We start from the raw sequence: 10,814 nt of genomic DNA, 5'->3' as shown, positions 1-10,814 counted from the left end.
CATGAGTGAGTGCACATGCAGGTGAAGATCGAGTCCCCGTCCTGTCCTCTCGCGTGCGTCCTCGCGCCGCTCTGCGCCGCCGCAGCGTCTGTGCGCTCCGCTCCGTCTGTGCCTTTTCAGAGAGGAGCGCACCTCGTTTGGCTCAGTCTCCTCCGCGCGTAATGCGGACCTTCTCCTGCACCGGACACCGGAGGGACAACCACCAATACTCACATCGGGAATCGGCCACCAAGCCTCTCACTTCACGGATTTTTAGATTTATTTTATTTTTTTTAAAGAAAGGAAGTCAATTCTTTTATTTTATTAAAAGACTGATATCACCCTTGGACATATTTTTTATTTGCGAGCGTCTAGTTTTCGAAGTGAACACGCCTGAAGCATGTCATTGCACAGTGGGGTTATCTCTGGATGTTCGCGGCTGAGATGGATGTCCACATTGCTTCACGTGGCTCTGTTCCTGCAGCCGCTGGTGTGGGAGACGGTGAGTCCACGCCACGCGCAGCCTCACGGGTCCTCAGGTTGGGTGATAAGGGGGAGGTTTGAGTTCATATTTGAAGTATGTACATATCGTTTTATTGCATACGTGCACAGAACAAAACATTACATGTTGTCATCGCGAAGGTCTGACATGACCTCCAGGTTTCATGTTGCCCCGCCCATACAAGTTAAAAGACGTTATACCCTGGTGAGTAAGTTTGATGGAATAATATTAGCTACTTTCACTATTGTGTGCGTATTAGTTCATTTCTAGATTTCTTTATTCACTTGTTATCTTCTTCTATCTTGTGTTGTATTTGTATTTCTTAGAAACATGTGTCTCCGCCCCCCAGTTAGTTTAGGGTCATAAGGGTGGAACAACATGTCAGATATATTTTATGACTGTTATAGTTTTAGTGGCATGAGTAGTTTTTTTTAACCATTTCTGTTTACATTTAGATCCCTTTATTTTTGGGGGGTTGCTGATTTAAGTTATATATAGCTTGTACCGAGTTAAAACCAATACATATGTTCTCCCAAACACACACAGTGCAGTTTAGAGTGATTTTCTGCTTTTGTCTGACACGTCTAAATTGAATTCCGATCACTATCAGTTTTTATTTTTCTTGGGTGGTGATTTCACATTCAACGTTCCATAATGACCACACTGTTGGCTCTTCCATATGGTGGTTTGATATTCTAGAAACACACGTATTGGCGTACTTAAAACAAATATTCAATAAATGAAAAGAAAATAACAAATGATGTCTCTTGTGACTCCATGAACACTGGACACTCACTTGACTCTGCTGCCTTTGGCTTCAGACAACATCGGCAAAGAGAAAGCATTAATTTTTTTTTTCTGCATATGCACACAATGCAGACAATTACGGCTAAATAATTCCATTTCATCTTTATTTGAACTTGGATTGCCACCAAAGAGGCTTTTCTTCTCCATCTATACTGCACGCTCACCTGAGGCTTCGTCAGAGTCTAAATTGTGATGGAGGACTTGGTTTGGTGTCGTGTCTTTCCTGGTCTTTAAGGCTGTCAATGGGCTTTTAATTTAAGAGTGCTGCACGTTTGACGTATTTTTAAAAGGTCAACCACTGAGGTTAACGCAGACAAAAAGGCAATACAATGTTTCCCTTGGATGCTAGAATATTGCAAAAAATATCATAATACCTACATACTGTGTATACAGATCATATTTTAGGCATCTAACCGATAACCTTTGAAAAAACCCATTGAGTTCGACACATATGGGGGGAAAATGACTTATTTCTGGATTTTAGGACTCTTTCCTGCAGCATTCTAGTCGCTCCGTCCTCCACAGACTGTGAAGATGCTCCCATGATCCTCTCCGCCTTTTCATTATAGATAATTGTTCTACTGGTGACAGCAGAATTGACGTCTAATGCCTCTTATTGAACTTCCGGATCACTCTAATTGCCTCTTAAGTTAATAATTCTCAGAAACAGGTTTGCCAATTGCAAATTCATTACCTGACAGAACATTATATTTTTTTCCACAACAGGGGATCAAATTTCAAAGACAGATAAAGAAAAATGATGTGGACAAAACATGCATGAGCGTGTGTTTAGTGTATTTAGTTTACTTAAAGGGGGCGGGGCATATCTACATATATTTACGTCTATATTGTCAGTGTGTATGACGTCTAACACAAACTTAGATGGTAATTTGCATTCACTGTTTTTGATATCGTAGTGTGATGGCTTTGAAGACAGCAATATAACTGCATGAGTTACCCGTAAGAAAGAGCTGTCTGATGAAAGGTATATTCTAAATATACCTGACATTTAAACTGATATTGACTTGTTTTAAGTGGACCATTTTCGAGGAGTTTTTTTTTAGCTGCTGCGATCCACAGACACATTTATAACATTACTTACACAGTCGCAATTGATGTGAGCACTGATATTATGGTGTTAGAAGTCGTTAAACATGGATCTCGTCATGAAAGTGGCGTCACAAACGTGTCACAAAGCGAGGGAATCTGCAGAGGAGAGCTCAGGCAGATAAACAGAGGGCTGGTGTCTGAATTTTTGGTCTTTAGGTTTCTAGTTAATTGTTGAAAGACCTTAAAATAGAGTTTATCATCTAAAAACCTTCACCGATGATTTAAACATAGAGAAACATTGTCGTTAATTATGCGTTATTATGCTGTGATTTTTCTGGTCCGGGCCACTTGAGATCAAAACGGGCAGCATGTGGCCGCTTCACTAAAACGAGTTTGACACCCCTGCCGTAAACCCAACATTGACACAATATGATCTCACAAAGTTGTTGCAAACAGCCTCCTATGTACACATGCAGTGACAGAGGGCAGCATTTGCCTTGAAGCTGTGTTTCATCCAGATGAATGAAAGTCCAATCGTCACTCTCTTTTTAGCACCGCTTTGGTCTCAAGCCCTCGTTTGGTGCTCGGCAGGCAGCGAGTTTTTGATGCTTTTTCACTGGAAACATTGCTGGCTGTGTTGACGTTGGGGTTGATGAGAGACTGGACCAAAACATGACATTGTGGGTCGTAAAAACCCAAATAAATGATTTAAAGAAACTAAAATGTTCAAATGAGTTGAAAGCCGGGTGCTAATTCTCTGCCAGTTTGGTACTACGAGCGACACATATCCCTTTGGACATCCTCATAATTCATAAATATTGAGTGGTACAGCCTTAAATGTTTACTGAAAAGTGTTAGACCTCTCTTAGCCCAAAGGTGTTGTCTATTCATGAGAAGGCATGTATATTTCAAACTTTTAAGTGTATTTGGATTTGTAAATGTTGCATGAAGAAGGAAATTCATTTGACATGTAAGAGCTAAAGTACACTCGCACAATGCTTTCCTCCAAAACAAATGGCTTTACGGGCATCAAACCATATAGTTATAATATGTGTCAGCAGCCGTTTGCTGTTGTAGTTGCTGGAGCTACCTTTTTAGATACTGTTGGGTAGTTCATAACAATGCATCATCAGACTGATGATTTTGGTAATGTATCTTTGCCCTAATATCAAATGTCGCCAGCCTGAGGCAAGTTGTGCTTCCACCTCAAAGACAAGTCGTAAAACCTTAAAATAATATCTAAAGGCCACAGGTAACAAGTGCAGAGAGGTCGACATGGAGGAAATGTGCTCCAGTTAGAGAATGTTATTTTATTTTTGGGGCGAATAGCGAGTGACAGTATTTCAGCTGCTGCAATCAAAGACAGGAAGGGTTTGTGTGTCCGGAAATGAAGTGATGCTATTTTAGAGATGCCTGGAAGCTGACAGATGGCAGACGTTGTTTTGTTGCTAAAATATTTACAACTTGGGGCCTTTTTAAATTTGAGTCTGGTGGTTGCAAACCAGCTTGTACAAACCCTTCTGATGGGTCACAAGATCAATGTGATGGACCATGAGATGATCGATGCGATAGGAAAGGCAGATAAGTTATGCTGATATATATTTATTATTAGTTTGTTTCTCTAATCTTTAAAATATATTCAAAAGACACAATGGAAAAACTATGATTTGGGTGAACTCCTTTTTTTTTTAAAATTCAGACACAGCTGTGTTTTAAGCTAATTGCTGATGTCAGCGTGCTAACATGCTCACAATTTCAATGCAAACATGTTGATTTACTAATTAGCACTAATCCTAAAGTAGGCTACAGCTAACGTTCGTGGTAATGCATTAGTTTCGTAGAAACTTGGTCATAAAAGGATTAAACAGACTGAAATGTTGACGAGATGACGGCGCGAGAGAAAATCAGACGATCTTTAAAGATTGAGGGGAACATGAACATCTGTCTCCCAGTACATACCAGTCATGCCAATAGCGAGAGGCATTTTCTTCAACACCACAAAATGTCAACATAATGGAGAGGGGGAATCATCAACATCATCAGGATTCATCTTCTGGGAACCATGATTGTTTGTGTAAAGATGTTCCACCAATCAGATGGACGTGAGTATTAAAACAAACGCGTAAGAAATTGAACGCGGAGACAGTACAAAGCAAATTATTACGTTTTTCCCCCAAAATGTCAAACGATGTCTGTAAGACAAGATGTGAGCTCGAGGAAAGGTCTGATGGGTTCAATATACCGGTGTATCATCAGCATGAAAATGAAAATGAATATTGCGAATCACTTGACCTAGAGGTTAGATGAGATTGAAGACATTAAAGGGCCAATACCACACACACACACACACACACACACACGCACCCTAATGACATAAGAGACCTGGTGATTACCTGTACTTTGTATCACTGTGAAATTCTGAATGTAACTGATGGCTCCTCGGTAAAAGTTGCCGGAGGCTATCGGCGCCCTGCAATAATGACCCAGTTAAGACAGTGATTTAATTCAAATTACATTGCAGCCACATAAACTGCTGCCATTTTGGATCAAAGGTTGCTATAATGCATGCTCAAATGGCACTGCTCTCTTACACACACATACTTTTTCATTTATTTTTGATACAGATTTTATGATTCTATGAGACATGGAAATCATGCCGGGCTCTGCACCTCATCATATCAATTCCAACAGAGTCTCTACACGTCACTAAACTGCAAAAAAAATTAAAAAATAAAACACCAATCGTGCTGCTTGGGAAGACATAATAATCATGCTACTATCTTGCTTGTGTGAAGGAGGTTTGTTCCATAAACCTGCAGCACAGATATGACTACGCTCTTTTGTGTGGAGCTTCTCAGCTCCACAGACTCAGTTTTTTCGTGCTGTAGGTAAAAGCTATGGCAGAGATTATGGGCCACCCAGTTTGAATGCATTGTTAGGATATGTTAACCTTTTCTTAGTGAATTCTGTTCATGTACAGCTTGGTGTTTAGGCGACATTGTGGTTTCATCAGATAATCCTTGAAATACGAAATAACAGAACCTAATTCGGAGTTGTCGGAAACTAAGGAGGGTATTCATGCCATCATTCATGTCGCTCTTACAGTTTCATCCGAGCATATTCAGTCTGTGTTATGTAATAAACTGACAGGGTTCTTCGTCAAACAGCCTGGATTTACAGTCGGAGGAAGTGCAACCCAACCGGAGAGTCGGATCCTACAAAAGGGCTTGAAAGATAAAAAAAAAAAAGATTCTCCTCCACAAAATTATGATTATTTTCAAGACCTCAGGCCAAATGTTGTAGAAGTCTGAAGCGCACCACACCTGGGACGCAGGACAAAACCCTCATTCTTTTGTGTCAAAGTCGGAAGCTTTTTTACAAGTTCTGTGCAATATAAGATCAAACGAACATCAAAATTATCTCCGCAGTAATTATCTTTCCTTCTGAACCTTTTCAGCAGCCGGGTCTGAGGTGGGGACAGGATTGTTTTTTTCTTTCGAGACGGGACTGAAATGACCTCTTTCAATTTAGGTCATTTCTCTCTCTTAGCAACACAGAGAGTGATGCTCACTTCTATAACGAGCAGGCTGGACTGTTGCAAGGCTCTTCCTTCTGGTCTACCAAAGAATACAACAATCCAGCAGCAATGAACTCCAAATTCGGCTGCCAGAGTATCAAGTAAGACCAAAAGGGGAGCAGATATATCAATACAATCTATACACTGGTAAGCTGTTTGTTTTTTCGTATTGATTTTAGTTCTTTTATTAGTTCATAAGGCGTCACATGGCTTTGCACGAGCCTTCATCCCAGAAAGGCTTTTAGTTTATGAACCAGCAAGACCCCTCAGATCCTCCGGCTCTTCTCCTTTTCAAAGAAGAACAATTGACGCTGCTTTTAGCCACTGTGCTCCAAGCCGGTCTAACATCCTTCCAGAGGAGCTGAGAGGGGCTAAAAATATTGATATTTTCAAGTAGAAAGTAGAAACCCATCTATTCAGTCTGGCTTTTATGCAGTGTTTTATTATGTGATGTTATTATTGCTTATGATCTGATTTTTATACCATAGGTTTAGTATTTATATTGATTTAAAACCGCAAATTTAACATGTACTGTTTCACCATTATCAATGTATTCAGTGTGAAAAAAATGGGAAAAATTCATAACTTAATTTAGTCTCGTCATCTTCTCTCCATGTTTTGTCCTGTCAATCATTTCTAGAGCACTTTGAAATGATTAATTGATTGATATAAGACAGAGAGACACTTATACTTAGAGAGTTTAATTTGATCAAATAATTATGTCTTTATGCTTAGTGTTTACTCAGAGTAGAAACTCCCAACACACACACACACACACACACACACACACACACACACACACACACACACACACACACACACACACACACACACCTAGTGAACAACATCTTGACAGCTGTAGGGTAAGATGTCCTGCAACGTCCCGGCAGCTGTTGTCTGCTCGATAGCAAAGAGCGTCTCCTCTGGTGTTAATCCCGGACACTACAGAGTTGTCAGAGGATGAGGTCAAAGGTCACGTTCACCTGCGAGGTCTCCATCTGTCCAACTGGCAGGTGGTCTCCCAGTACACATTTCATACAAACAACACGAATCAGAGAAATCTAATTTAAAGCAATTAAAGGGATTATTTCTCATTTGGCAGCGTACTAGAGCAACTCTGTGACATGATCGCACATCATTGAGTTGACCGCAGGGTGGAGACGCTGCGGGAATCTTTACTTTCTAGGCATATTAATTATACATGTGATCTTCTACGATTTTTATTGGCCAATATGGGTCCGCAGGTTTCTGTCCTTCCGCCTCTTCACGCTCAGAAAGCGTGAATGGAAAGGCAAGGTTGAGGAGCCGTGACAGTAGATGTCAAGGCTTTCAGAGTAAATTGTTGAAACTGCCATGTTACAGCTGTCAGGGGTGCAGATCATTGTACAGAGGTTCATCGTTGCAAGAGAAACACCAACTTCCACTGGGTTGTCAAGTGGTGAGAGATGGAGAGCAACGGCATGTATTCAACAAGGATTAGATTATACTCTTACAAGCTTTAAGAGCAAGGATTGATAGATTGATATCCTCATAATCCCCTTTCAACTACTGCTCACTTGTTCAATAATATTGACTTCAAAGGGTATTATACCGTTTTCTTTAAAAGTCACAATGTCACTGCAGACATGTTTGTGCCAGTGAACCATCTGTTTCTGCTCAGGATCAGTGAGGATTCAAAGGATCAACATAAAGCTGATAAATGCATTTTACCGTGCTCAGTGTTGTGTTTGAATCCCTTTTTTTCCACTTGGTTGTTTCCACAGTGTGAAGGTTTAAAAAAACAGATAATGTTGAATCGGTCGGATCCTTCTTCAGTGTGTGAATCAGCTACATTACCGGTGTACATTGTTTTATTAGATTTTCTCTACATTAGTGCGTAGATTTTATTGTGTGAATGTTCAAAAATGACTAATGTTTTTTGAAAAAAACTAAGACACAGAGCTCAAAGAGAGCGTATTGCACGGCTCACACTTCACCTCAAAGAAATGATTCCAAAATGAATTTGTTTATAAATCTTAGCTTGACACACTTATTGCATGTTCCACACGTCTGTTATACGGATTAAAACGTATTTATGGTTTTGATTGACATACTTAGGCTTCTATATTGTCATTATTTTGTGGGTATTTTGGTGTAATTGTAACAGTATTGTCTGGCTTGTAGCACAAGACGTCTCTTAAAAACCTGATCTTTTCCCAAATAATTTCTGTCATCGGTATTTAAAAACCTTCACGTCATCCCTCAGTGGACTGTCGAGGGTTTGGTTGTATAACTGTGGCGCTCTCTCTTCTTAGACAGAGGCCATCCACCCAGACTGTGCCCTGGTGGTTCAGCACATGAAGGCTCAGGAGGAATGTTACCAGATCCTCAAACAGGAGGAGAGCAACCACTCCTCCAGGACAGGTTAGTGTGTTTTCATCACGTTGCGCACAGACACACACTCAATCATTTGGTCCCCGCAAAGTTGTAACCGTCTCGGTTTTAGAGGTAAGATTAGAATGAAGCTTTGGCGAAGGTTAGAGTATGGGCTGAGTTTGGATACACGTGTAGAGGTTATGGGGAAGGTCACCCGAGAATTATAGTAAGTCGATAGTGTCCTTACAAAACTACGAAACCATAAAGCTTTGTATGAAGGGGAATCCCTGTGCTCTGTTAACTTGAGTCTTTTTTTTTTAGGATGTTTTAATTGTATACAGCTAGATGTGCTTTGAATTAACTAACAAAAATTGTGAAAATTAAAATGTATCTCAAGTGGTTATCTCTGGTGAAATAACCGTCCTCGGCTGCCTCGCTGAGTGTCTCACAAATCCTTAAGCCCCAAACCAACAATGAGTAGAATATTGTGCATGCAAAGTTGGATCTGTCTTCTTCTCCATTGCCGTCCAGAAACTACTAAAAACACGTGTTTCATTGTGAATCCGCTGCTGCAACTAGTTCTCAATCAGTGTACAATTGTCTCTTGTTTGAGTTTCACTTGATTGAATGCTGTTGAATCTGTCGTGATTTATTCCCCTTAATTTGACCAAGGACTCCTTAAAAGCCATTGCTCTCCTCTTGAAGACAAATGGCAGACATCAGTGGTGGGATTCTGATTTGAATACAAATGACTTTGATGTCCTCTTTCCCTTGGATTTTTTTTTTTTGTATGATGCAGTTTTCAGAACAAAACCATTTCCCCATATTTTTTTAATCGTAGCTGCGTAGCTCCTTCCGGACTTTTACTCTTGGAAAACCGCCCTCTCTGTGAAGGCAATTTTATTTGAGGGCCATCAGACGCCCTCCTGTGTGGGCTCGACTCATGTCACGTTGTAAAATTATAGACATCCAGGACCGGATTTGACTTATTCTGAGGTTTGACTTTGAAGGGAGACTATGGCACATTATGGCTTTTACAGTGCTGCTAAAATTCAAATATCATGTGATTAATCTCGTTTAGTTGCGGTCAGGATGCTGTTCAAATCTGACTTTACTTTTACGTATAAATGATGACACACTACTGTGAATCATTGGAAGCTGAAGTGTAACTTTTCCTCTTCACCTCTCGAGCCGCGGCATGAGGCAGCGTTGTCGTACTCAGGATCGGTGCTCGTCTCGTCACGCAAACATTCTTTTCTCGGTCTCAGAGAAAGAGGACTGGCCACAACTGGGGATTGTCTGATTTATTTTCCCTCATCATTATTGTGATTGCCCACAGAAAACATAGCAGGAGTTTGTTTGGATTTCCTGTTTTATCATAAGTGTGTCGTGCAGTGTGGGACTCCGGTCCGGTCTCGGTCCTGATGCGGTCTCGCTCTGCCTCGGTCTTCATCATGACGTCTTAGTTAAGGTGGTTTCATCTACAACGCTGGTGTGTGAGGTAGTTAAGATTGTCCCCACTGCATGCGCTTATTACAGACCTTAGTGCACACTCGTTACTTGTTATGAACTAGTTGTTCACACACACACACACACACACACACACACACACACACACACACACACACACACACACAATCTAATTTATGAAGCTTTGCTACACTCTCCTGCCGTTTTTTTCAGCTGCTTGTTTGGCTTGCAGACTACCAAATATGCCAACTTACACATTACCCAGTGTGCGTTGTAGCATATCTGTATATGACAAAAATATCATTGTGATTAAACAGTTTTTTTTTAGTGTTTCTGACAAAATTATGATTATAATTATCAAACTGGGTATTCTTTGGCGAGAACATGAAGAGCCTTCCATTTTTACAATCTATTCATGCGGTAAGTAATACATGGAGGTGATACGATGAAGGGAGGACGGACTCGTGCATCATGCAAAGCTCTCTGGAGCAAACACAGCAGGCTGCTCGATGCCTTTCTCTTGGATGATGATTGCGTGTCTTTAATCAAAAGCATATGGTGAGGACCTCCACTTCCTGTCTCACCGAGCTTCGCGTGGCGCCAAAACAATCAAGGGACCTAATCAGGTGTGGAGAAGCTTGGATTTAAGGCACTGATTGGTCAACCCGGCCTGTCCCTCCTTCATCTGTGCAGCTCATGTTGGAAGTGAGCCAGCGGAATCAAAGGCGATTCATCCGTTATCCTCCCCGTCAGTGCCACGTGAACAGCTTCATGAGGGGCCGTGTTTAATTTTATATCTGCGCCGCTGGATGGAAAGCGCGTCGATTACAATGTACCTTTGTATCGAGGTGTTTTCGAGCGTTGAGACGGTCATTCCAGGCCGGTAGGCTTTGCTCTCGCTTCGCTCCGTCTCCCCACTTGGAAAAGGTTGCCACGCGCTCGGCCAGACCGTCGTCTGCTCGACTTCCTGTGCATGACACAGCTGCTCAGGATTAATTGCATCATTTGTCACCCCTTCCTGTGTTCATTCAAAGCAAAGATGTGACAATTAGTATTTGAAGCGGCAGGTATGAA

The 10,814-nt window shown here is 41.2% G+C and overlaps 1 protein-coding gene across 1 annotated transcript in view; it reads left to right on the top strand.

The window, feature by feature from the left end:
- The first annotated feature begins 303 nt into the window (after window positions 1–303).
- Window positions 304–10,814, top strand: part of ghrhrb (growth hormone releasing hormone receptor b) — a 28,588-nt gene continuing 18,077 nt past the window's right edge. The window contains exons 1-2 of the mRNA XM_068589730.1: window positions 304–481; window positions 8,210–8,318. Of these exons, the coding sequence (XP_068445831.1) occupies window positions 380–481; window positions 8,210–8,318 (211 nt within the window). The 5' untranslated portion in view covers window positions 304–379. The remainder of the gene's footprint in view (window positions 482–8,209; window positions 8,319–10,814) is intronic.

Source organism: Clinocottus analis, unplaced genomic scaffold (genome assembly GCF_023055335.1).
Source record: "Clinocottus analis isolate CAN_PGR_092001 unplaced genomic scaffold, fCliAna1.0.p SCAF_23, whole genome shotgun sequence".
In the NCBI taxonomy this organism is placed as follows: Eukaryota; Metazoa; Chordata; class Actinopteri; order Perciformes; family Cottidae; genus Clinocottus; species Clinocottus analis.
Note: the sequence above shows the minus strand (reverse complement) of the source record. Positions and strands in the feature narration are given on the sequence as shown.